Genomic DNA, 26690 nt, shown 5'->3' with positions numbered 1-26690 from the left:
AGAATAGCAGTCCCTGTGTATATTCCAGAGAATAGCAGCCACTAGTGTTATTTGAGTGAGAAACTGGGGCTTTGTTCTGGATGGTGTCGAGCTTGTGTTGTTGGAACTGTGGCCTTCCGGATACATTCCTGACTTGTGTCCTTGTAGATGGTGGACAGGCTTTGATAGGATGGGGTGGGTGTTGCTGTGAGCCCATTCAGACACCCCCCCAGTGTGTTAATGGATGCAGAGTGATTATTCCATCTCCATCTTTCCCACTGTTTGTTGTTCAGCATTGTAATTCCAGCTGGGAAGGCCATTTTTATAATAGTTCCATTCTTGATGCTACCAGAGTGCTGAGGCAGCAGTGAGATCCCACTGGAAAGCACATACTTGTTCCTACCTGTTGTAACCTCAGGAAAATGTCTCTGTCCCATTGTCTCTGGTGACAATTGAACACGGACTGTTTCAGTATCTGAGGAGTGACGAACGGTGCTGAACATGGTGCAATAAACGGGGAACATCCCCACTTCTGACCTTATGATGGAGGGAGGGTCATTGATGAATCAGTTGAAGATTGTTGGGCCTTGGACCCCACCCTGAGGGTCTCCTGTAGAGATGCCCTGGAGCTGAGATGACTGACCCTCCACAACCATCTTCTAATGTACCAGGTAATGAGTCCAGCCAGTGGAGAGTTTGTCCCCCCATTCCCATTGATTCCAGTTTCACTCAGGCTCCTTGATGCCACGCTCGGTCAAATGTGGCCTTGATGTTCAGGCCTGTCCCTCTCACCTCACCCTCTGGAATCCAGCTCTTTTGTCCATATTTGAACCAAGGCTGTAATGAGGTCAGGAGCTGAGTGACCCCCCCCGGTGAAACCCAAACTGGGCGTCACTGAGCAGGTGCTGCTGGAGGGCGCTGTCGATGACCCCTTCCATCACTTTACTGATGATGGAGAGTAGACTGATTGGGCAGCAATTGGCAGGGTTGGATTTGTCCTGCTTTTTGTGTACAGGACAGACCTGGGTAACTTTCCACATTGCTGGGTAGATGCCAGTGTTGTAACTGTACTGGGAGAGCTTGGCCAGGGCAGCGGCAAGTTCTGGAACACAAGTCTTCGGGACTATTGCCGGAATGTTATCCGGGCCCATTCCCTTTCAGTATCCAGTGTCTCCCAACTCTTTCTTAATACCATAGAATCATAGAACCCTACAGTGCAGAAAGAGGCCCTTCGGCCCATCAAGTCTGCACTGAACACAATCCCACCCAGGCCCTACCCCCATATCCCTACATATTATACCCACTCATCCCTCTAACCTGGACATCCCTGGATACTAACAGGCAATTGTAGCACAGCCAACCAACCTAACCCGCACATCTTTGGACTGGAAACTAGAGCACCCGGAGGAAACCCACACAGACACGAGAAGAATGTGCAAACTCCACACAGACAGTGACCCGAGCCGGGAATCGAACCCAGGACCCTGGGGCTGTGAAGCAGCAGTGCTAACCACTGTGTCACCGTGTGGAGACTGGTATCTGAGATGCTGGGGACCACTGGAAGAGGCTGAGATGGATCACACACTCGGCACTTCTGCCTGAAGATTGCTGTGAATACTTCAGCCTTATCACACTGCTGTGCTCGGCTCCTCCATCAGCGAGGGTGGGGACATTTGTGCAGCCTCCTCCTCCAGTGAGTTGTTTAATTCTCCATCGTTCTCGACTGGATGTGGCAGGACTAATGTCACATAAAGATCACAATTGAATCCCTACCCTAACCCCCTCCAGCCCCCGACACCCCCCTCCCCATCTCTGTAACCCCCGGCACCCCCCTCCCCATCTCTGTAACCCCCCTCCAGCCCCCGGCACCCCCCTCCCCATCTCTGTAACCCCCTCCAATGAAGACAATGCAATCTTCAAAAGGAAAGATTCTTGCGACAGAGTTTGTTTTAAAATCACAGTTGTTAAAAATTACAAAAAGAAACTTTTAAACGATCAGCCTGATTGGGTGTAAAATTTTCAAATATACAGAATTAATGTACAAATAATTACAGAGCGTCAAACACAGGGAAAGGTCTGTACATTCGAGGTGGGGGTGTACAGGATAAACCTGCTCAAGAAATTACCAGAATGAACCAAAACGTGACACAGATATCCAACATTATCAGTGAATAAATATCTAAACAGCCCGTGTGTTAATGCGTTCCTGGCCCTCAGAAAGCAGAGTGAATAATTACTGTCACAATACAATAATAAGGTGCTCGATATTCATGGATACTTCAGGTGGGGGGGAGGAAATTGTGCGCTCACCCAAGGGTAAGGGAGGCTATAAGTGTAGTTTAAATTGTGCGGGGAGTGAGGTGGGGTGGGGGGGAGTGGGATTAGACTGGGTGGGATATTAAAGGGTGCGGGGAGTGAGGGGGAGAGTGGGATATTAAAGGGTGCGGGGAGTGAGGGGGGGAGTGGGATTAGACTGGGTGGGATATTAAAGGGTGTGGGGAGTGAGGGGGAGAGTGGGATTAGACTGGGTGGGATATTAAAGGGTGTGGGGAGTGAGGGGGAGAGTGGGATTAGACTGGGTGGGATATTAAAGGGTGCGGGGAGTGAGGGGGAGAGTGGGATTAAACGGGGCGGGGGGAGTGGGAGAGATACTGAAGGATACTATGATCATTGAATTCTCCCAACATGGGCTTCACGGTGAGGAACCATGATTGGTAAAAACATTAAAAAGAAAAACTTTCCCGCGAGCTCGCTGGGTTTGCTAAACGTACAAATCCCTCGGCCAACGTCAGGAAGTAAATCGAACTCAGTCGAATCAGGGAGCACCAACATTGCGAAAGGCTCCCAAACCCTCGAGGAGCAGTCTGAGGAATGAGTGTTCGTCATCGTTCTCCAAAGCAATACCCTCGACATCATTTCTGACAGATCGATTTTGAAAACACAAAAACGTTTTTGGAACTCAGCCGGAGGTTCATAGTTTTTGGAGCTCAGCCGAATGTTCAGAGTAAAAAAAAATTTTCCAGCAGCAGGCCAGGACACATCACCCGCTGAGTCGACCCAACCCGCTTCAATCACATATCCAGAAGAACTCTTCATTTCACAATACAAAAATATATTAACAAGAGAAGCAACTTCAGCAGCACCGGAGATTCTCTGGACAAGTACCGCACGCCTCGCAAACCCACCCCTCCCTCCCCGATACTCCCCCGGCATTGCCCAAAGCCTCACATCATCAATCCAATCCGTGAATCCCCTTTTTATCCTTGAACATCTGAAAATACAAATCAAAGGATAGACATTTAAACAACTCCAAAGATTCCCCCATTCCCCCCTCACCCTCTGTATCTAACCCCGTGCTGTACCTGTCCTGGGAGTGTTTGATGGGGGGGGGGACAGTGTAGAGGGAGCTTTACTCTGTATCTAACCCCGTGCTGTACCTGTCCTGGGAGTGTTTGATGGGGGGGACAGTGTAGAGGGAGCTTTACTCTGTATCTAACCCCGTGCTGTCCCTGTCCTGGGAGTGTTTGATGGGGGACAGTGTAGAGGGAGCTTTACTCTGTGTCTAACCCCGTGCTGTACCTGTCCTGGGAGTGTTTGATGGGGACAGTGTAGAGGGAGCTTTACTCTGTATCTAACCCCGTGCTGTACCTGCATGGCTCTGTAGATCCATTCCTGGTATTGTGTTACTCTGCTGTACACTCCAGGCTTGTTGGCCATCGCACAGCCCGTCCCCCAGCTCACAATCCCACAGAGACGCCATCGCGTTCGATTGGAGAGGTGGTCCTCACACACCAGCGGCCCGCCACTGTCCCCCTGAGATCGGGAGGTGGGAGAGGGAGCAAGACAGAGATTTACAATCAGCAAAGACTAAGATATCTATTAAAAGTGACAGCACCTTCCAAACCCACCACCTCTACCATCTAGAAGGACAAGGGCAGCAGATACCTGGGGACACCCCCACCTGGAGGTTCCCCTCCGAGTCACTCACCATCCCGACTGGGAAATATATCGGCCGTTCCTTCACTGTCGCTGGGGTCAGAATCCTGGAACTCCCTCCCTAACAGCATTGTAGGTGTACCTACACCACACGGGGATTGCAGCGGGTTCAAGACGGCGGCTCACCCACCCCCTTCTCAAGGGGGCAGTTAGGGGTGGGGGTGGGGGGGGGGGGGGGGTGTAAATACTGGGCCCAGAAAGTCTTTAACCCTGGAATTAAACAACTCCAGTGTCTCCACTTATTCCCAATCCCTCCCCAACTGACTGGGCATCCCGGCCTTGAGGGTCGGCCCCGAGGGAGCACCTCCCCCCACCCCATCCATCCCCACCCCTGTCGAGGGAGCCCTGCCCCAAGGGTCAGGCTCCATCTCTCAGGGCCAGACATTAACCCAGGTCCCCATCTCCCCTCTGCAGGAGTCACAGAGGTTTACAGCATGGAAACAGGCCCTTCAGCCCAACTTGTCCATGTTGCCCATTTTTAAACCCCTAAGCTAACCCCAATTGCCCACATTTGGCCCATATCCCTCTACACCCATCGTATCCATGTAACTGTCTAAATGCTTTTTAAAAGATAAAATTGTACCCGCCTCTACTACTGCCTCTGGCAGCTCGTTCCAGACACTCACCACCCTCTGGGTGAAAAAATTGCCCCTCTGGGCACTTTTCTATCTCTCCCCTCTCACCTTAAACCTCTGCCCTCTAGTTTTAGACTCCCCTACGTTTGGGGAAAAGATATTGACTATCTAGCTGATCTGTGCCCCTCATTATTTTATAGACCTCCATAAGATCACCCCTCAGCCTCCTACACTCCAGAGAGAAAAGTCCCAGTCTATCCAGCCTCTCCTTATAACTCAATCCATCAAGTCCCGGTAGCATCCTAGTAAATCTTTTCTGCACTCTTTCTAGTTTAATAATTTCCTTTCTATAATAGGGTGACCAGAACTGTACACAGTATTCCAAGTGTGGCCTTACCAATGTCTTGTACAACTTCAACAAGACGTCCCCAACTCCTGTATTCAATGTTCTGACCGATGAAACCAAGCATGCCGAATGCCTTCTTCACCACTCTGTCCACCTGTGACTCCACTTTCAAGGAGCTATGAACAGGGTGTAACAGATCCCATGGCAACTATTCGGAAAGGTGTTGGGGTGGGGTGGGGAGGTGGAAGGGGGAGAAGAGGAGGGGGGGGGGGGGGGGGGGCGCAAGGGAAAGAACAAGAGTTCTTCCCGGACATCCTTGGACGCAACATTAATCTCTCAAATCAAACATTAATTTGGGCAGGGGGTGGAGGTGAGGGGGCCTGTGGGATCTTGCTGTGCACCAGTGGCTCCAGTTTCCTGCACAACAACAGTAACCTCAGTTTCCCCCCCACCGCCTTCCCCAAACACAAATGTCCCACGCCCACTGGGAAAGGCTTGGGGACATCCCGAGGTGGGGGTAGGCGCTAGAGGAATGCAGGTTTCTCTCTGCTCCGGCATTAATGACAGAGGGGTGCAGGGAATGGGGTACGTATTCCTCTCAGTCGGGGAGCGCACGGGGGAGGGGTGGGAGTCACGCGGCGGGGGGGGGGGGGGGGGGGGGGGTGGCGGTCATACAGCTCACCTGACAGGCGTCCACTCCTCCCTCGCTGTAGCCAGCACAGAACATGCTGCCAGTAATCTGATTGTTGTAGTACTCGGGGTCGTTACACAGACTGTTACTGATAATGGGCACCTGAGCCTCCCGGAGAACATCCGACTGGTGACCTGCGTCAAACACACCGGCCGTTAGCACGGGACACTCGAGAGATCCACCCCCCCCTCCCACCTCTCCAGGACTCGCTCCCAACCAGACCCCATCCAGGGCAAAGCAGCCCCGCTCGATCGACAAACACTCACTCCCTCCACCCCCGACACACAGTGACAGCTGTGTGTACCATCTACAAGATGCACTGCAGCAACTCACCAAGGCTCCTTAGGCAACACCTTCCAAACCCACCACCTCTACCATCTAGAAGGACAAGGGCAGCAGATACCTGGGAACACCCCCCACCTGGAGATACCCCTCCGAGTCACTCACCATCCCGACTGGGAAATATATCGGCTGCTCCAACATCTCACACTTAGAGCTAAACTCTGTAACCTCCTCCAGCCCCCTACACCCCTCCCTATCTCTGTAACCTCCTCCAGCCCCCTACACCCCTCCCTATCTCTGTAACCTCCTCCAGCCCCTACACCCCCTCCCTATCTCTGTAACCCCCTCCAGCCCCTACACCCCCTCCCTATCCCTGTAACCCCCTCCAGCCCCCTACACCCCCTCCCTATCCCTGTAACGTCCTCCAGCCCCTACACCCCCTCCCCATCTCTGTAACCTCCTCCAGCCCCTACACCCCCTCCCTATCTCTGTAAACCCCCTCCAGCCCCCTACACCCCCTCCCTATCCCTGTAACCTCCTCCAGCCCCCTACACCCCCTCCCTATCTCTGTAACCTCCTCCAGCCCCTACACCCCCTCCCTATCTCTGTAACCTCCTCCAGCCCCTACACCCCCTCCCTATCTCTGTAACCCCCTCCAGCCCCTACACCCCCTCCCTATCTCTGTAACCCCCTCCAGCCCCCTACACCCCCTCCCTATCTCTGTAACCCCCTCCAGCCCCTACACCCCCTCCCTATCTCTGTAACCCCCTCCAGCCGCTACACCCCCTCCCTATCTCTGTAACCCCCTCCAGCCCCTACACACCTCCCTATCTCTGTAACCCCCTCCAGCCTCTAAAACCACAGCAATGGGCCTAAGCAGAGAGTGAGAGGTCTCACGTCGAGGGGAGTGAGTGGTTCCGCCCCGGAGAACATTGATACCTCCCTGGACTGGCCTTCTGTCAACAGGGCAAAGTATTTGGTGAATGTTTAACAGGAGTGAGGAGTTGAATAGAAGCACAAAGCAGCTGGATACGGGGACCCACGTTCCCCTCACCGTCACCTTCTTCCCTCTGATCCCCCCCACCCCCTGGGGGGGGGGGGGGGGGGGGGGGGGGAACCCAAATCAACACCTCCCTGCCCCACCCCCAATCTCAAATGGCTTTGGGAGCGACAGTCTCACCCGATGGGCCGAATGGCCTCCATTTGCGCAGTAGCAAAACCCCCACCCTCCCCCCGAAACCTCCTCTGTCTCTGAGCCAGCCCAACAAATCCAGGCAGCCCGCCCCCCCCCCCCCCCCAAAACCCCCCACCAGCACTCGGTCACTCACCGTAATACTCTGTGTTGCCCCATCCTGTCACACTGCACACGGTGCCATCCACCAGGCGCTGTCCAAATGCAGGCAAGCAGAGTGGCTGGATGTGGTCTGGGGGGTTACAAAATGGAGAGAATCTCAAAACAAAGTCACTTTGCTTCACACTGCCGGGGGGGGAAAAAGGACAAAGAAAAACCACATCCCGTCAAAGTTTTCCGTGCTGGACTCATCAGGTCAGACTCAAAAATGCCAAATTTTGCAGCCAACAACAATTTATACTGCACGGGAAGAGTGTCGCTGACTGGTTGCTCAGTTGACTCAGGGAGGGGACAGAGGGGCAGCACACAGAAAAAATTGCCACGTTTTTTGCATCACTTTTTAACTAAAAGAACACCTGGACAAACAGGGTTTGCTTAGATGGGCTTTTTGGTCAGCAACGACCAGTTTGGGCCGAGTGGCCTCTCGCCGTGCCCTACATTCTACGAATCAATGATTCAATGACATGCTCCTTTCGAGTGTCTCCCAGGGAGTTAAACACAACGCTAGCCCGTCTAATCTAAATTCTCGACACACTCAGGACTGTTCACTAAGTGCTGCCTCGTGGCTAAATCCCTCCCTCATTGGACGCTGGCTCTGAACCATCAATTCTCAGGAGTCGCAACATCATTTGTCAAAACCAGCGCAAAGTAAAAGGTTTGGCCTTGGAGAGACAGGGAGGAGTTACAAAGCCAGAGGTTAATCCCTTCGTAAAAAAATCAGACAGACCCACGGACAGAGTCAGGAGCAGGAATGGGCCATTCAGCCCCTTCAGCCTGCTATCCCCCATTCAGTAGCATCACGGTCAACACCTCGAGCCACATTCCTGTCCCGGTAACCTCTTCCCCATCCCCATTAATCGGGAATCTCTCTCACTCTGCCTTCACGATATTTACTGACTGTGTCCACATTCCTGGCTGGAGAGGTTTCCTCAGCCCTCGGAGAAATAATTCCTCCTCATTCCCATCTTCAATGGGAGACGCCATTCTTTTTAACAATGTCTTCCTACCCCCTCCCCTCATCGAGGGTCCCCCCCGTGAGGGGGGAGCACCCACCCCTGTCAATATCTCAATGTGCCTCACAGCGCCAGGAATCCGGGTTCGATTCCCGGCTCGGGTCACCGTCTGTGTGGAGTCGGCACATTCTCCCCATGACTGCGTGGGTTTCCTCCCATACTTCAAAGGATGTGGATTGGCCGTGCTAAATTGCTCCTTAGTGTCCAAAGATGTGCAGGTTAGGGACAATTTAGCATGGCCAATCCGCCCTAACCTACACATCTTTGGACACTAAGGGACAATTTAGCATGGCCAATCCACCCTAACCTACACATCTTTGGACACTAAGGGACAATTTAGCATGGCCAATCCGCCCTAACCTACACATCTTTGGACACTAAGGGGCAATTTAGCATGGCCAATCCGCCCTAACCTACACATCTTTGGACACTAAGGGACAATTTAGCATGGCCAATCCGCCCTAACCTACACATCTTTGGACACTAAGGGGCAATTTAGCATGGCCAATCCGCCCTAACCTACACATCTTTGGACACTAAGGGGCAATTTAGCATGGCCAATCCACCTTAGTGTCCAAAGATGTGCAGGTTAGGGTGGATTGGCCATGCTAACTGGGTGGTGTGACAGGAATAGGGTGGGCCTGGGTTAGAATGCCCTTTTAGAGAGTTGGTGCTGAGTAAATGGGCTGAATGGCCTCTTTCTGCACTGTTGGGATTCTGTGTTTCCGAGAACACCTATTCATCTAATCTCCCAATGGGCAGCGGTCCCACCTGTCTGACCTTTCCTCTCGAGATAGCCCCCTCCCCAATCCCCCTCCCCAATCCCAGAATCAGTTCGCCAAAACTGTGGCGAGCGGCCTCCAACGCAACTTATACCCATTCTGATATAAGAGGAGTTGGTTTACAGAGAATCACTCCACACAGAGAGACGGGGAGAAGCTGGGATGTTTCCCCTCGGAGCAGAGAAGGTTCAGGGGGAGATTGAATCGAGGTGTTCAGAATCACGAGGGGGAGGGAGGGGGGGTTTGGATGGAGTGAATGAGGAGAAAGTGTTTCCAGTGACAGGAGGCTCGGTAACCAGAGGGGACACAGATTGGAGACAATCAGGAAAAGAACCAGAGAGTGGGGGGGAGATGGGGAGAATTTTATTTTGGACACACAGCGAGTTGTTGTGATCTGGAAGGCGCTGCCTGAAAGGGCGGTGGAAGCAGATTCAACAGGAACTTTCAAAAGGGGCAACTGGGGAAATACTGGAAGGGGGAAAATTTACAGGGAGAGTGGGGACTAATTGGAGAGATCTTTCAAAGGGCTAGCACAGGATGGATGGGCTGAATGACTTCCCTTCATTGCAACGCTTTCCAAAGTGACTGCAGAGTGAATCCCCCTCCATACCCCAAATCTCCCCATTACGGTACACTCCCCCAGCCCAGTCCTGCACAGGGAGAGACAGCAAGGAGAAACTGCATTTATAGAGCACCTACTGAAGGTGAAACTACACAATGTTCACAGCTCCGGCAAGAATCTAACTCCAAACCACACAACAGACATTAGCAACAGCAGATCAAACACCGCGGCTGTTTTTAATTAGAGCGACTAAAACCACAGGAGATAGGGAGGGGGGTGTAGGGGGGACCGGAGGAGGTTACAGAGATAGGGAGGGGGGTGTAGGGGGGACCGGAGGAGGTTACAGAGATAGGGAGGGGGGTGTAGGGGGGGACCGGAGGAGGTTACAGAGATAGGGAGGGGGGTGTAGGGGGGACCGGAGGAGGTTACAGAGATAGGGAGGGGGTGTAGGGACTGGAGGAGGTTACAGAGATAGGGAGGGATGGAGGTGGGGGAGGGAGGGGAGTGGATTGGTACCTGAGAAGTTGAGGGGACTGTGTAAGTGGAGCACGGCGATGTCATGGCTGTTGTCCTCGGCATTGGGATGAAGAAAGGGTTCGTATCCAGAATGATAAACCACTGTGTCCACTGAGCTGGGTACGGCCATGGAGGACTGCCAGATAGTTCCAGTAAACACCGTCCACAGGTTCACAAACCGGTTCCTCCTGCAGACACAAAACCCTCGGCACTGACCCTCTGACAGTGCGGCGCTCCCTCGGCACTGACCCTCTGACAGTGCGGCGCTCCCTCGGCACTGACCCTCTGACAGTGCGGCGCTCCCTCGGCACTGACCCTCTGACAGTGCGGCGCTCCCTCGGCACTGACCCTCTGACAGTGCGGCGCTCCCTCGGCACTGACCCTCTGACAGTGCGGCGCTCCCTCGGCACTGACCCTCTGACAGTGCGGCGCTCCCTCGGCACTGACCCTCTGACAGTGCGGCGCTCCCTCGGCACTGACCCTCTGACAGTGCGGCGCTCCCTCGGCACTGACCCTCTGACAGTGCGGCGCTCCCTCGGCACTGACCCTCTGACAGTGCGGCGCTCCCTCGGCACTGACCCTCTGACAGTGCGGCGCTCCCTCGGCACTGACCCTCTGACAGTGCGGCGCTCCCTCGGCACTGACCCTCTGACAGTGCGGCGCTCCCTCGGCACTGACCCTCTGACAGTGCGGCGCTCCCTCGGCACTGACCCTCTGACAGTGCGGCGCTCCCTCGGCACTGACCCTCTGACAGTGCGGCGCTCCCTCGGCACTGACCCTCTGACAGTGCGGCGCTCCCTCGGCACTGACCCTCTGACAGTGCGGCGCTCCCTCGGCACTGACCCTCTGACAGTGCGGCGCTCCCTCGGCACTGACCCTCTGACAGTGCGGCGCTCCCTCGGCACTGACCCTCTGACAGTGCGGCGCTCCCTCGGCACTGACCCTCTGACAGTGCGGCGCTCCCTCGGCACTGACCCTCTGACAGTGCGGCGCTCCCTCGGCACTGACCCTCTGACAGTGCGGCGCTCCCTCGGCACTGACCCTCTGACAGTGCGGCGCTCCCTCGGCACTGACCCTCTGACAGTGCGGCGCTCCCTCGGCACTGACCCTCTGACAGTGCGGCGCTCCCTCGGCACTGACCCTCTGACAGTGCGGCGCTCCCTCGGCACTGACCCTCTGACAGTGCGGCGCTCCCTCGGCACTGACCCTCTGACAGTGCGGCGCTCCCTCGGCACTGACCCTCTGACAGTGCGGCGCTCCCTCGGCACTGACCCTCTGACAGTGCGGCGCTCCCTCGGCACTGACCCTCTGACAGTGCGGCGCTCCCTCGGCACTGACCCTCTGACAGTGCGGCGCTCCCTCGGCACTGACCCTCTGACAGTGCGGCGCTCCCTCAGCACTGACCCTCTGACAGTGCGGCGCTCCCTCAGCACTGACCCTCTGACAGTGCGGCGCTCCCTCAGCACTGACCCTCTGACAGTGCGGCACTCCCTCAGCACTGACCCTCTGGCAGTGCGGCGCTCCCTCAGCACTGACCCTCTGACAGTGCGGCGCTCCCTCAGCACTGACCCTCTGACAGTGCGGCGCTCCCTCAGACACGTTCCCAGACAGGGACTTACTCAGGGAAGCAGTGAGCTGCCGTCACCACCCAGTCCTCGGAGATGATGGAACCTCCGCACATCGGAGCTCCCTCGAAGCGCAGACTGACCTGCCAAGGCCACTTGCCCAGGATCGCGTGCTGCCCACCAACAATACGATCATCCAGAAACTTCCGTCTCCCACAGTCTGCGAGGAAAGGGGGAGAGGGAGAGGGAGGGAGAAGAGGAGAGAGACAGACAGAGAGAGAGAAAGGGAGACACAGTGAGATATATAACTAATTTAAACAACATGGCAAGGTCCAAAGCTAGAGAATAAAAGCAGTGATACTTACCCTGACACTGCAGAGAGAGCACAAGATGGGACTGACACTCACTGTGGAGAGAACGGAGACAGAGTGAGAGGCAAGTTCACAAAGGGTTAATCCTCACACTGCCCACAACCAGGCTCATTCAGGCAGCATCTGTCCCCCTCAGTGTTATACAGCGACAGACCCATCCCCACCAGTACTGTACCCCAGTGTTATACAGTGAGACCCATCCCCACCAGTACTGTACCCCAGTGTTATACAGTGACAGACCCGTCCCCCTGTACCCCAGTGTAATATAGCGACACACCCATCCCCACCAGTACTGTACCCCAGTGTTATACAGCGACAGACCCGTCCCCACCAGTACTGTACCCCAGTGTTATACAGAGACAGACCCGTCCCCACCAGTACTGTACCCCAGTGTTATACAGAGACAGACCCGTCCCCACCAGTACTGTACCCCAGTGTTATACAGAGACAGACCCGTCCCCACCAGTACTGTACCCCAGTGTTATACAGAGACAGACCCGTCCCCACCAGTACTGTACCCCAGTGTTATACAGCGACAGACCCATCCCCACCAGTACTGTACCCGTGTTATACAGTGAGACCCATCCCCACCAGTACTGTACCCCAGTGTTATACAGTGACAGACCCGTCCCCACCAGTACTGTACCCCAGTGTTATACAGTGAGACCCATCCCCACCAGTACTGTACCCCAGTGTTATACAGCGACAGACCCATCCCCACCAGTACTGTACCCCAGTGTTATACAGTGAGACCCATCTCCACCAGTACTGTACCCCAGTGTTATACAGCGACAGACCTGTCCCCACCAGTACTGTACCCCAGTGTTATACAGCGACAGACCTGTCCCCACCAGTACTGTACCCCAGTGTTATACAGTGACAGACCCGTCCCCACCAGTACTGTACCCCAGTGTTACACAGGGACGTATCTGTGTAATGCTGTGTGACTCACCAGGGGAATAACAGATCCTGGATAATCCTGGCAGTTGGAATCAGTAACTCATTCACACAGTAAAACTGGATGGATCCGTTCTCTCCAGTGCTTTCAATGTGGTTCTCCAGAGAACTCAGCATCCTGAAAATTTAATAACACTTCATCAGACACGGAACCCAATCACTGCCCACCTCACACTTTCCAAAACTCTCACTGGCTCAGTATTTACCCCCCCACCCCTAACTGCCCCCTTGTGAAGGGGGTGGGTGAGTCGCCATCTTGAACCCGCTGCAGTCCCCGTGTGGTGTAGGTACACCCACAGTGCTGTTAGGGAGGGAGTCCCAGGATTCTGACCCCAGTGACAGTGAAGGAATGGCCGATATATTTCCAAGTCGGGACGGTGAGTGACTCGGAGGGGAACCTCCAGGTGGGGGGTGTTCCCAGGTATCTGCTGCCCTTGTCCTTCTAGATGGTAGAGGTGGTGGGTTTGGAAGGTGCTGCCTAAGGAGCCTTGGTGAGTTGCTGCAGTGCATCTTGTAGATGGTACACACGGCTGTCACTGTGCGTCGGGGGTGGAGGGAGTGAGTGTTTGTGGTTAGTGTGTCGATCGAGTGGGGCTGCTTTGTCCTGGATGGTGTCGAGCTTCTTGAGTGTTGTTGGAGCCGCACCCATCCAGGCAAGTGGGGAGTATTCCAGCACACTCCTGACAGCGGAACGATGGGAATCGGGAGATGCTCAGACTGGAATTGGAGGAGCGCAGAAATCCCGGAGAGTTGTAGAGGCTGGAGGAGGTTAGAGAGGAAGGGGAGGCGGTTTAGAACGGAGTTGAGGAGGAACTTCTTCACTCAAAGGGTGGTGAATCTCTGGAATTCTCTGCCCGTTGAAGTGGTGGAGGCTGCCTCGCTAAATATATTTAAGATGCGGGTTGATAGGTTTCTGATAGACAAGGGGATTAAGGGTTATGGGAGAAAGCGGGAAAGTGGAACTGATCCACTTTGGATCAGCCATGATCTTATTGAATGGCGGGGCAGGCTCGAAGGGCTAGATGGCCGACTCCTGCTCCTATTTCTTATGTTCTTATGTGTAGGGGCTGGAGGAGGTTACAGAGATAGGGAGGGGGTGTAGGGACTGGAGGAGGTTACAGAGATAGGGAGGGGGTGTAGGGGCTGGAGGAGGTTACAGAGATAGGGAGGGGGTGTAGGGGCTGGAGGGGGTTTACAGAGATAGGGAGGGGGTGTAGGGGCTGGAGGAGGTTACAGAGATAGGGAGGGGGTGTAGGGGCTGGAGGGGGGTTACAGAGATAGGGAGGGGGTGTAGGGGGCTGGAGGAGGTTACAGAGATAGGGAGGGGGTGTAGGGGCTGGAGGGGGGTTACAGAGATAGGGAGGGGGTGTAGGGGCTGGAGGAGGTTACAGAGATAGGGAGGGGGTGTAGGGGCTGGAGGAGGTTACAGAGATAGGGAGGGGGTGTAGGGGCTGGAGGAGGTTACAGAGATAGGGAGGGGGTGTCGGGGCTGGAGGAGGTTACAGAGATAGGGAGGGGGTGTCGGGGCTGGAGGGGGTTTACAGAGATAGGGAGGGGGTGTAGGGGCTGGAGGGGGTTTACAGAGATAGGGAGGGGGTGTAGGGACTGGAGGAGGTTAGAGATAGGGAGGGGGTGTAGGGGCTGGAGGAGGTTACAGAGATAGGGAGGGGGTGTAGGGGGCTGGAGGGGGTTACAGAGATAGGGAGGGGGTGTAGGGGCTGGAGGAGGTTACAGAGATAGGGAGGGGGTGTAGGGGCTGGAGGAGGTTACAGAGATAGGGAGGGGGTGTAGGGGCTGGAGGAGGTTACAGAGATAGGGAGGGGGTGTCGGGGCTGGAGGAGGTTACAGAGATAGGGAGGGGGTGTCGGGGCTGGAGGGGGTTTACAGAGATAGGGAGGGGGTGTAGGGGCTGGAGGGGGTTTACAGAGATAGGGAGGGGGTGTAGGGACTGGAGGAGGTTAGAGATAGGGAGGGGGTGTAGGGGCTGGAGGAGGTTACAGAGATAGGGAGGGGGTGTAGGGGCTGGAGGGGGTTTACAGAGATAGGGAGGGGGTGTAGGGGCTGGAGGAGGTTACAGAGATAGGGAGGGGGTGTAGGGGCTGGAGGAGGTTACAGAGATAGGGAGGGGGTGTAGGGGCTGGAGGAGGTTACAGAGATAGGGAGGGGGTGTAGGGGCTGGAGGAGGTTACAGAGATAGGGAGGGGGTGTAGGGGCTGGAGGAGGTTACAGAGATAGGGAGGGGGTGAGTGATGAGGGGAGGAGAGTCTGGGACATGGGCTATCAGGTGACACCTCACTGCACGGACTGACCTGACAAAACCCATCTGCTGACAGCTGAGCTGACCAATGGGCTTGTTACTTCCTGAGGAACATACCAGTCTCCAGACCTCAGACTCTGGATCGTAGACAGACAGACGGGAGTCAGCCGTTACCTGTACTGGAAAGAAAGAACAATATTTCACAGGTCAACCGCTCGTAACCAATCACTCGCTGGGTCTGTGACGGAGAGTGTCCTCGGACACTGGTGTCATCGGCTGGGCCAGCACTTATTGCCCCTGTATAAATACCCCAGAGCAGTGAGAATCACCCACACTGCTGTGGAACTGTGCACAGTGCTCTGAGTGTGGGTCTAACTGAGGGATATGGAGACCGGAACTGTGCACAGTGCTCTGAGTGTGGGTCTAACTGAGGGATATGGAGACCGGAACTGTGCACAGTGCTCCGAGTGTGGGTCTGAGGTTCAGCTTATGAAGTTTGCTGGAATTATTTACTGAGATTACCATGGTAAAGCTCCGAATCCACCTTTTTCACATACGTCACTGAAAGAGAAATGTGGAGAGTTCAGTATTGTGAAGCGCTCCTGCACAGTGTCCCACCTCAAACCCTCCAAACCTCAGCTCCTTACTAACTCTGAACTGTAACCCATCTCATACAGACCCCCTTCACCCCCCCCCACTGCTTCCTCACCCACACCGACCCCCAGATCAACAGTATCTCCCCCCGAACTTAACCTGCAATTTCCTAATCCCCCCTCCCTATCTCTGTAACCTCCTCCAGTCCCTACACCCCTCCCTATCTCTGTAACCTCCTCCAGCCCCTACACCCCCTCCCTATCTCTGTAACCTCCTCCAGCCCCTACACCCCCTCCCTATCTCTGTAACCTCCTCCAGCCCCTACACCCCCTCCCTATCTCTGTAACCTCCTCCAGCCCCTACACCCCGTCCCTATCTCTGTAACCTCCTCCAGCCCCTACACCCCTCCCTATCTCTGTAACCTCCTCCAGTCCCTACACCCCTCCCTATCTCTGTAACCTCCTCCAGTCCCTACACCCCTCCCTATCTCTGTAACCTCCTCCAGCCCCTACACCCCCTCCCTATCTCTGTAACCTCCTCCAGCCCCTACACCCCCTCCCTATCTCTGTAACCTCCTCCAGTCCCTACACCCCCTCCCTATCTCTGTAACCTCCTCCAGTCCCTACACCCCTCCCTATCTCTGTAACCTCCTCCAGCCCCTACACCCCCTCCCTATCTCTGTAACCTCCTCCAGCCCCTACACCCCTCCCTATCTCTGTAACCTCCTCCAGCCCCTACACCCCGTCCCTATCTCTGTAATCTCCTCCAGCCCCTACACCCCCTCCCTATCTCTGTAACCTCCTCCAGTCCCGACAATACTCACCGACTGCCCACACAGTCACCGCAGCGACAGCGAGGAGAAACACCATTGCTACGGTAACCACGGTGAGTCTGCCCGCGGGTGTGCAGGGCGCTGGAATGTTGGGGTGTCCGGACTTCAGACCACCTGAGGAAAGAAATCGGATTCAGTTTAAATCCGCCACGAACCAGGAAACGCAGAGAGAACAGAAGCACAATCCCAGATTCCCCACACAGCAAATGTCACAGGATTCCCGGTGACACAGTGGGTTAGCACTGCTGTCTCACAGTGCCAGGGACCCGGGTTCGATTCCCGGGGGCACGGTGACACAGTGGGTTAGCGCTGCTGTCTCACAGCGCCAGGGACCCGGGTTCGATTCCCGGGGGCACGGTGACACAGTGGGTTAGCACTGCTGTCTCACAGCGCCAGGGACCCGGGTTCGATTCCCGGGGGCACGGTGACACAGTGGGTTAGCACTGCTGCCTCACAGCGCCAGGGACCCGGGTTCGATTCCCGGGGGCACGGTGACACAGTGGGTTAGCACTGCTGTCTCACAGCGCCAGGGACCCGGGTTCGATTCCCGGGGGCACAGTGACACAGTGGGTTAGCACTGCTGTCTCACAGCGCCAGGGACCCGGGTTCGATTCCCGGGGGCACAGTGACACAGTGGGTTAGCACTGCTGTCTCACAGCGCCAGGGACCCGGGTTCGATTCCCGGGGGCACGGTGACACAGTGGGTTAGCACTGCTGCCTCACAGCGCCAGGGACCCGGGTTCGATTCCCGGGGGCACGGTGACACAGTGGGTTAGCACTGCTGTCTCACAGCGCCAGGGACCCGGGTTCGATTCCCGGGGGCACAGTGACACAGTGGGTTAGCACTGCTGTCTCACAGCGCCAGGGACCCGGGTTCGATTCCCGGGGGCACGGTGACACAGTGGGTTAGCACTGCTGTCTCACAGCGCCAGGGACCCGGGTTCGATTCCCGGGGGCACGGTGACACAGTGGGTTAGCACTGCTGTCTCACAGCGCCAGGGACCCGGGTTCGATTCCCGGGGGCACGGTGACACAGTGGGTTAGCACTGCTGTCTCACAGCGCCAGGGACCCGGGTTCGATTCCCGGGGGCACGGTGACACAGTGGGTTAGCACTGCTGCCTCACAGAGCCAGGGACCCGGGTTCGATTCCCGGGGGCACGGTGACACAGTGGGTTAGCACTGCTGCCTCACAGTGCCAGGGACCCGGGTTCGATTCCCGGGGGCACGGTGACACAGTGGGTTAGCACTGCTGCCTCACAGTGCCAGGGACCCGGGTTCGATTCCCGGGGGCACGGTGACACAGTGGGTTAGCACTGCTGTCTCACAGCGCCAGGGACCCGGGTTCGATTCCCGGGGGCACGGTGACACAGTAGGTTAGCACTGCTGTCTCACAGTGCCAGGGACCCGGGTTCGATTCCCCGGGAGCACGGTGACACAGTGGGTTAGCACTGCTGCCTCACAGCACCAGGGACCCGGGTTCGATTCCCGGCTTGAATCACTGTCTGTGTGGAGCCTGCACATTCTCCCCGTGTCTGTGTGGGTTTCCTCTGTGTGCTCCGGTTTCCTCCCACACTCCGAAGATGTGCCAGTTAGGTGGATTGGCAAAGGGATGGAGATCGGACAGAGGGCCTGGATGGGATGTGCTGATGGAGAATCAAAGAAAATTCCAGCTCAGGAACAGGCCATTCGGCCCCTCCAAGCCTGCACTGACCATGCTGCCCCCGACTGAACTAAAACCCCCAACCCTTCCGGAGACCATATCCCTCTATTCCCATCCAATTCATGGATTTGTCCAGACTCCCCTTAAAACTCACTACTGTATCCACTTCCACTCCCTCCCCCGGCAGCGAGTTCCAGGCACCCACCACCCTCTGTGTAAAAAATCTGCCTCGTACATCTCCTTTAAACCTTACCCCTCGCACCTTAAACCTGTGCCCCTGAGTAATTGGCTCTTCCACCCTGGGGAAAAGCTTCTGACTCTCCACTCTGTCCCCCATCATCTTGTAGACTTCTATCAGGTCTCCCCCTCAACCTCCAGTGAGAACAAACCGAGTTTCTCCAACCTCTCCTCATAGCTAATGCCCTCCATACCAGGCAACATCCTGGTAAATCTTTTCTGTTCCCTCTCCAAAGCCTCCACATCCTTCTGGTAGTGTGGTGACCAGAATTGAACACTATATTCCAAGTGCAGCCTAACTAAGGATCTATAAAGCTGCAACATGACTTGCCAATTTTTAAACTCAGTGCCCCGGCCGATGAAGGTAAGCATGCCGTATGCCTTCCTGACTACCTTCTCCACCTGCATTGCCACCTTCAGTGCCCTGTGTACCTGTACACCCAGATCCCTCTGCGTAAAAGTGTGGAACTGATGGACTGAATGGTCTCTTTCTGCACTGTAGAGATTCCATAGGGGGAATAAACTCGCACAGATGTGGGGATAAGAGTGAGAGGAGAATAAGACGGGGTCAGCGCCGAGGGAGTGCCGCACTGTCAGAGGGCCAGTATCACATTGCTGCCTGTGGGATCTTGCTGTGTGTAGTCAGGTGACTGAGTTTCCTACATGGAACAGCGACCTCACTTTAAACAAATTCCAGCATTATCCGTGGGGGTATTCGGGACATCCCGAGGTGTGGGCTGGTGTAACGGGACCCTCAGTAGTCGGGGGCGGGGGGTGGTGCATCACCGTGGGAACTGGACCCTCGATAGTCAGGGGTAGGGCAGGGCAGGTGGGGGTGCTGCCACTGTTCTACGGACACCTCGATCCCGTGAGGACAGGTTTATTGCGAATTTCGGGGGGGGGAGAGTTTGGCTCCACTTGCCACGTGCAATCGTACACGCCATCAGAGAAGCTGGATCCACTGGCCCCAAGAGCCCACTACCCCCCACACACTTCAGGTTGGGGTGGGGGGGACGGGGAAGCTGTCATACTCCCCCACCCCGCCCCTACGCCCCCACCCCTCGGGACGCTCCAGCCGTGTCTGGCCGAGCTCCAGCACTCTCGCTGCGACAACACACAGCACACGGGTTTGTCAAAAACCAAACTCCAGTCACTGACCTTGGGACAGTGTACACAGCTGGACGCCCGTGTGACGTGACGGAACTCAGAGAGCAGGGAAAATATACACCGGGACATCCCTCGCTCGCTGTCACCCTCCCGGGTCCTCGGGCTGTGTGTCCCCCCTCCTCTCACACACTCACTCAAATCTCCACACTTCTCAGAGGGCCCACCTTCAGTGCAATTAGAGATATTTAGGCTGCATTTGGAGTATTGTGTGCAGTTAGAACCACAGAACATTCCAGCTCAGAAACAGGCCTTTTGGCCCTTCTTGTCTGTGCTGAACCATTTTTCTGCCTAGTCCCACTGACCTACACCAGGACCCTATCCCTCCACACCCCTCTCATCCATGAACCCGTCCAAGTTCTTCTTAAATGTTAAAAGTGAGCCCGCATTTATCCGGCAGCTCATTCCACACTCCCACCCCTCTCTGTGTGAAGAAGCCCCCCCTAATATTCCCTTTAAACTTTTCCCCCTTAACCCATGCCCTCGGGTTTTTTTCTCCCCTAGCCTCAGTGGAAAAAGCCTGCTTGCATTCACTCTATCTATACCCATCTCACCTTATGCACCTCTATCAAATCTCCCCTCATTCTCCAGGGAATAAAGTCCTAACCTATTCAATCTCTCTCTGTAACTCAGCTTCTCAACATCCTTGTAAACCTTCTCTGCACTCTTTCAACCTTATTTACATCCTTCCTGTAACTAGGTGACCAAAACTGTACACAATACTCTAAATTCAGCCTCACCAATGCCTTATATAACCTCACCATAACCCTCCAACTTTTATACCCAATACTCCGATTTATAAAGGCCAATGTACCAAAACCACTCTTTACCACCCTATCCACCTGTGACGTCACTTTTAGGGAATTCTGTACCTGTATTCCCAGATCCCTCTGTTCAACTGCACTCTTCAGAGTCCGACCATTTACCCTGTACATTCTACTTTGGTTTGTCCTTCCAAAGTGCAATCCCTCACACTTGTCTGCGTTAAATTCCATTTGCCATTTTTCTGCCCATTTTTCGAGTTGGTCCAAATCCCTCTGCAAGCTTCGAAAACCTTCTGGTCACCGCACTATTAGAAGGACGTGGAATCTTTGGAGAGAGAGTGTGCAGAGAAAGTTCACCAGGATGTTCTCTGGTCTCGAGGGTGTTGGCTGCGAGGAGAGGCTGAATAAACTAGGATCGTTTTCGCTGGAAAGACGGAGGCCGAGGGAAGACCCCGGTCTACAGAATGACGAGAGGCACAGACAGGGTGGAGAGTCAGAGACTTTTCCCCCAGGGTGGGAGTGTCAATTTCACGGGGGGGCACAGGTTCGAGGCGAGAGGGGGGAGTTTAAGGGAGATGTGCGGGGGGAGTTTTTCACACAGAGAGGGGTGGGTGCCTGGAACGCGCTGCCAGAGGGGGTGGTGGAAGCAGGAACATTAGTAACATTTAAGAGGCATCTGGATGGGTACAGGAATAGGGAGGGAACAGAGGGATACGGACTGAGTAAGGGTATCACCATCGACACAGACTGGGAGGGCCGAAGGGCCTGTTCCTGTGCTGTACTTCTCTGTTCTGTCTCTGTAACCTCCTCCAGCCCCCTACACCCCCTCCCTATCTCTGTAACCTCCTCCAGCCCCTACACCCCCTCCCTATCTCTGTACCCTCCTCCTGCCCTCCCATAAGACACAGGAGCAGAATGAGGCCACTCGGCCCATCAATTCTGCCCCCCCCCATTCAATCATGGCTGATATTTTTCTCCTCCCCATTCTCCTGCCTTTCCCCCGATCCCCTTATTAATCAGGAACCGATCTATCTCTGTCTTAAAGACACTCAGTGACCTGGCCTCCTCTGCGGCAAAGAGTTCCACACATTCCCCACTCTCTGGCTGAAGAAATCCCTCCCCATCTCTGTTTTAAAGGATCATCCCTTTACCCTGAGGTTGTTCCCTCTGGTTCTAGTTTTTCCTACTAATGGAAACATCCTCTCCACGTCCACTCTATCCAGGGCCTCGCAGTATCCTGTAAGTTTCAATAAGATCCCCCCTCATCCTTCTAAACTCCAACGAGTACAGACCCAGAGTCCTCAACCCATTCCTCATCCGACAAGCTCTTCATTCCAGGGATCATTCTTGTGAACCTCTTCTGGACCCTTTCCAAGGCCAGCACATCCTTCCTTAGATACGGGGCCCAAAACTGCTCCAAATGGGGTCTGACCAGAGCCTGATACAGCCTCAGAAGTCCATCCCTGCTCTTGTATTCTAGCCCTCTTGACATGAATGCTAACATTGCATTTCCCTTCCTAACTGCCGACTGAACCTGCACGTTAACCTTAAGAGAATCTTGAACAATGAATCCCAAGTCCCTTTGTGTTTCTGATTTCTGAAGCATTTTCCCACTTAGAAAATAATCTCTGTCTCCATTCGTCCGTCCAAAGTGCAGAACCTCACACTTTCCCACACTGTATTCCATCTGCCACTTCTTTGCCCACTCTAACCTGTCCAAGTCCTTCTGCAGCCCCCCCCACTTCCTCAATACTACGGGTCCCGACACCTATCTTTCTGCAAATGTAGCAAACACTGCCTTCAGTTCCTTCCTCCAGATCGTTAACGTATATTGTGAAAAGTTGTGATCCCAGCACTGACCCCTGAGGCACACCACTAGCCATCCTGAGAAAGTGGTTAGCATTGCACCCTCACAGCGACAGGGACCCGGGTTCGATTCCCGGCTCGGGTCACTGTCTGTGTGGAGTCTGCACATTCTCCTCGTGTCTGTGTGGGTTTCCTCCGGGTGCTCCGGTTTCCCCCCCCACAGTCCAGAGATGTGCGGGTTAGGCAGATTGGCCGTGGTAAATTGCCCCTTAGTGTCGGGGGACTAGTTAGGGTAAATGCCTGGGGTTATGGGGATAGGGCTTGGGCGGGATTGTGGTCGGCACAGACTCGATGGGCCGAATGGCCTCCTTCTGCACTGTAGGATTTAATAGTTCTACATTCCTCCGAGATTTCTGCGTCCCTCCAATTCCGGCCTCTTGAGTGTCCGATTCCCATCGCTCCGACATTGATGTCCATGCCTCCAGCTGCCTGGGGGACCCAAAGCTCTGGAATTCCCTCCCTGAACCTGTCCACCTCTCTCCTCCCTGAAGGTGTCACTTTGCACTTGTCCACCCGTCCTGGCCAGCGATGAGCTGTTGCTGACTGGTGTGGGTCAGGGAAGATGTTGCCGGTTTTTCCCCCCCAGGGTGAGCGTGTCGGAGACGCACTGCGTACCTGTTACATTCTAACGCCACTCCCTCCCCCGCATCAAGGTCAAAGTCTCGCTCTCAACAACTTCATTGAAAAGTGATGACTGCAGGAGACCAGCTGTAATTCCAGAAAGGTCTCAGTTTCCATCTCGAACAATGCTGCCTCTGTCTTTCAGTCTCTGAGCTCTCCGCTGTCCCCGTATCCCTCGCTGTGAACTCCCAAAGTCACAGCGCTTCGAGGGCAGGCAGGGAGGGGGGACTCCTGTTTATCCCCACTCCAGTCGCAATATCCCAGCACTGACCCTCTCACAGTGCGGCACTCCCTCAGCACTGACCCTCTCACAGTGCGGCACTCCCTCAGCACTGACCCTCTCACAGTGCGGCACTCCCTCAGCACTGACCCTCTCACAGTGCGGCACTCCCTCAGCACTGACCCTCTCACAGTGCGGCACTCCCTCAGCACTGACCCTCTCACAGTGCGGCACTCCCTCAGCACTGACCCTCTCACAGTGCGGCACTCCCTCAGCACTGACCCTCTCACAGTGCGGCACTCCCTCAGCACTGACCCTCTCACAGTGCGGCACTCCCTCAGCACTGACCCTCTCACAGTGCGGCACTCCCTCAGCACTGACCCTCTCACAGTGCGGCACTCCCTCAGCACTGACCCTCTCACAGTGCGGCACTCCCTCAGCACTGACCCTCTCACAGTGCGGCACTCCCTCAGCACTGACCCTCTCACAGTGCGGCACTCCCTCAGCACTGACCCTCTCACAGTGCGGCACTCCCTCAGCACTGACCCTCTCACAGTGCGGCACTCCCTCAGCACTGACCCTCTCACAGTGCGGCACTCCCTCAGCACTGACCCTCTCACAGTGCGGCACTCCCTCAGCACTGACCCTCTCACAGTGCGGCACTCCCTCAGCACTGACCCTCTCACAGTGCGGCACTCCCTCAGCACTGACCCTCTCACAGTGCGGCACTCCCTCAGCACTGACCCTCTCACAGTGCGGCACTCCCTCAGCACTGACCCTCTCACAGTGCGGCACTCCCTCAGCACTGACCCTCTGACAGATTAAAAATGAAGGAGTGAATTCACTCCGGTGTGAATAATTTTCCATGTTCCTGACTCTTCCTCCATCACGATTCCCATTTTCTATCGCTTGACATCCAAAAAAACCATCCGCATCCCAACCATGGAGATCTCCGGAGTGCAGGATTCCAAAGATTCCACATCACTCGAACTGAACACCATTCCCCTCATCTCTGCTCTCACGCATCAATCCCACAATTCCAATTTCATGACCCCACGAGCTGCGGACCCTCGGGGCTACAAATTTCCCCTCTTGACTCCTCAGCGCTACGGCTCCCCTCACCTCTCACTGGGCTATTGCACAGTGGCATGGTGCTTAACACTGCTGCCTCACAGCGCCAGGGACCCGGGTTCGATTCCAGGGGGCACGGTGACACAGTGGGTTAGCACTGCTGTCTCACAGCGCCAGGGACCCGGGTTCGATTCCCGGGGGCACGGTGACACAGTGGGTTAACACTGCTGCCTCACAGCGCCAGGGACCCGGGTTCGATTCCTGGCTTGGGTCACTGTCTGTATGCACATTCTCCTTATGTCTGTGTGGGTTTCCTCCGGGTGCTCCAGTTTCTTCCTACAGTCCAAAGATGTGCCGGTTAGGTTGATTGGCCAGGATAAATTGCCCCTTAATATCAGGCAGATGAGGAGGGTAAATGTGTGGGGTTACAGAGATAGGACGGGACTTGGGGGTGGGAATGTTGTCGGCAGAGGCTTGATGGGCCAAATAGCCTCCTTCCTAGATTCTATGATAGTGCACAATGCCCAGACAGCCTGGTTTACACTGGATTATGTGTGGAATTATATACATACACAAGGACCCAGTGACTGCACACACACACAGGAGTAAACTCATCTTTAAAATCAACTCATTACAATTCATTTTTCTGAAAGATAAATCCACTTACCTTCTGGGTCAACCATAGCCTCCAAAACCTTCCAAAATCTATCAACAATGGCGGAACTCCTTTCTCAAATAAAATAATGAGGCAACCTCACACGCAAACCAGATCTGTTGCAAAACAAAAAAGTTTGGGGGCGGGAGGAAGAAGGGAAAAAAAAGTTTTTGAAAACTTTACAGAGAAACGCAACTTTCTTTCTCTCACACAAAAGACACACACAAACTTTAACACCTCAGCGACTGAAATCAACTTCAAATTAAGCAATAATACTTGACTCACCTTGCTGGTAATCGAGGTAATTGTTTCGAAAATTGAAATGCTGCCGGGATCCAGGTGAGAGGGGAAAAAAAAACCTTACCGAAACTTTTCACAACTTTTTCAGAACTTTTTCACAACTTTTTCAAACGTTTTTAGAACTTTTTCCAAAACTTTTCTTCCTCTCTCTCTCTTCCGTCGTGATAAAGTTCGCAGTTCTGGTGAAATTGACGCATCGGTGAAACTGGGGAAAGACAAATAAAATCTCCTCCCTGCAAACCAATTACTTCTCAACTATTAATTTCATCATATCATTAGCAGCTCTCTTGCCAAACCATTAGACCCCACCTGCCGCTCGCCTCTCCCACACAAGTTTTTGGGTGAAACTCACCAGCTTCCGTTTAATCACCACATCCCCCCCACCCCCAGGACTTGGTTTAAAGCAACACTGACCCATCAGCTCTCCCCACCCTCCCCCCTCTCTCTCCCCACCCTCCCCCCTCTCTCTCCCCAGACACTCAGGGACTTGGACACAACACAGAGTTCTCCCTTTAACACACTGCCAAAAGTTAAAGGTTTTTTAGACTTTTGAAGGGTTGCTGCTTGCTAAATTCTCTTCTGAATGGTGTAGAGGGCTGGAGGGTTATTGTTGTCCAGCTCTCTCCTGGCCACACAGGGATCCACGCCCCAGAGACTGGGCAGAGGAGATTTGGGAAGTTCAGTTCACCGGGGAGAAGCTGGGGTCATCCCCCTCGGAGCAGAGAAGGCTCAGGGAGAGATTTACCAGAACATCGCCAGGGATGAACGGGAGAAGCTGGGATCGTTCCCCTCGGTGTAGAGAAGGGTAAGGGGGAGATTGAATCGAGGCGTTCAGGCGGGGTGTTGTGATCTGGAAGGCGCTGCCCCAGAAGGGTGGCGGAAGGGGATTCACTCCGTGCCGACTGCACGCTTGAACTGAGACGCGTAGAAATCGTGATGTCAGGTACGTCTCAGCGTTTGATCAAAACACACAGTCCTTCCACTTCCACACAGAGGCGGAGTACAATCTGTACACAACCAGCCCCACACACTCTCTAAAACCCCACAGTGTCTGCTGATAGGTGTGACTGGGCAGCACCTACTGTTCACTCCTGAGTGCGCTACACTCACAACCGGTTTCAGACAATCAGCTTTCGAACATGGTTCACTCATTTGTGTTCAAAGCAACGTAAAATCATTGGGGCCACAGTGGGTTAGCACTGCTGCCTCACAGCGCCAGGGACCCGGGTTCGATTCCCAGCAGCACGGTGACACAGTGGGTTAGCACTGCTGCCTCACAGCGCCAGGGACCCGGGTTCGCTTCCCGGGGGCACGGTGACACAGTGGGTTAGCACTGCTGCCTCACAGCGCCAGGGATCCGGGTTCGATTCCCAGCAGCACGGTGACACAGTGGGTTAGCACTGCTGTCTCACAGCGCCAGGGACCTGGGTTCGATTCCCGGGGGCACGGGGACACAGTGGGT

General features: G+C 54.9%; 1 protein-coding gene across 1 annotated transcript; it reads right to left on the bottom strand.

Annotated features, from left to right (window-relative positions):
- Positions 1-2528: 2528 nt before the first annotated feature.
- Positions 2529-25046, bottom strand: hpn (hepsin). Its single transcript, XM_080183906.1, has 12 exons — positions 24941-25046; positions 16661-16783; positions 15766-15804; positions 15296-15422; positions 12982-13104; positions 12024-12064; positions 11713-11878; positions 10094-10281; positions 7198-7293; positions 5579-5721; positions 3628-3792; positions 2529-3250 (listed from the first exon to the last, which is right to left on the bottom strand). Exons 1-12 carry the CDS (start codon positions 24954-24956, stop codon positions 3212-3214), a joined length of 1266 nt encoding a protein of 421 aa, XP_080040032.1. The 5' UTR covers positions 24957-25046; the 3' UTR covers positions 2529-3211.
- Between the last annotated feature and the right edge of the window lie 1644 nt (positions 25047-26690).

This window comes from Carcharhinus amblyrhynchos, unplaced genomic scaffold, assembly GCF_965287045.1.
Source record: "Carcharhinus amblyrhynchos unplaced genomic scaffold, sCarAmb.v2.hapA scaffold_464, whole genome shotgun sequence".
In the NCBI taxonomy this organism is placed as follows: Eukaryota; Metazoa; Chordata; class Chondrichthyes; order Carcharhiniformes; family Carcharhinidae; genus Carcharhinus; species Carcharhinus amblyrhynchos.
Note: the sequence above shows the minus strand (reverse complement) of the source record. Positions and strands in the feature narration are given on the sequence as shown.

Excerpts from the sequence above, each read along its gene's own strand:
- hpn (XM_080183906.1), bottom strand. Across the intron at positions 13,105-15,295 it reads CAGCAGATGGGTTTTGTCAG|GATGCTGAGTTCTCTGGAGA; the intron begins GTCAGTCCGTGC and ends TTAAATTTTCAG. Across the intron at positions 5,722-7,197 it reads GGGCAACACAGAGTATTACG|GTCACCAGTCGGATGTTCTC; the intron begins GTGAGTGACCGA and ends TGTTTGACGCAG.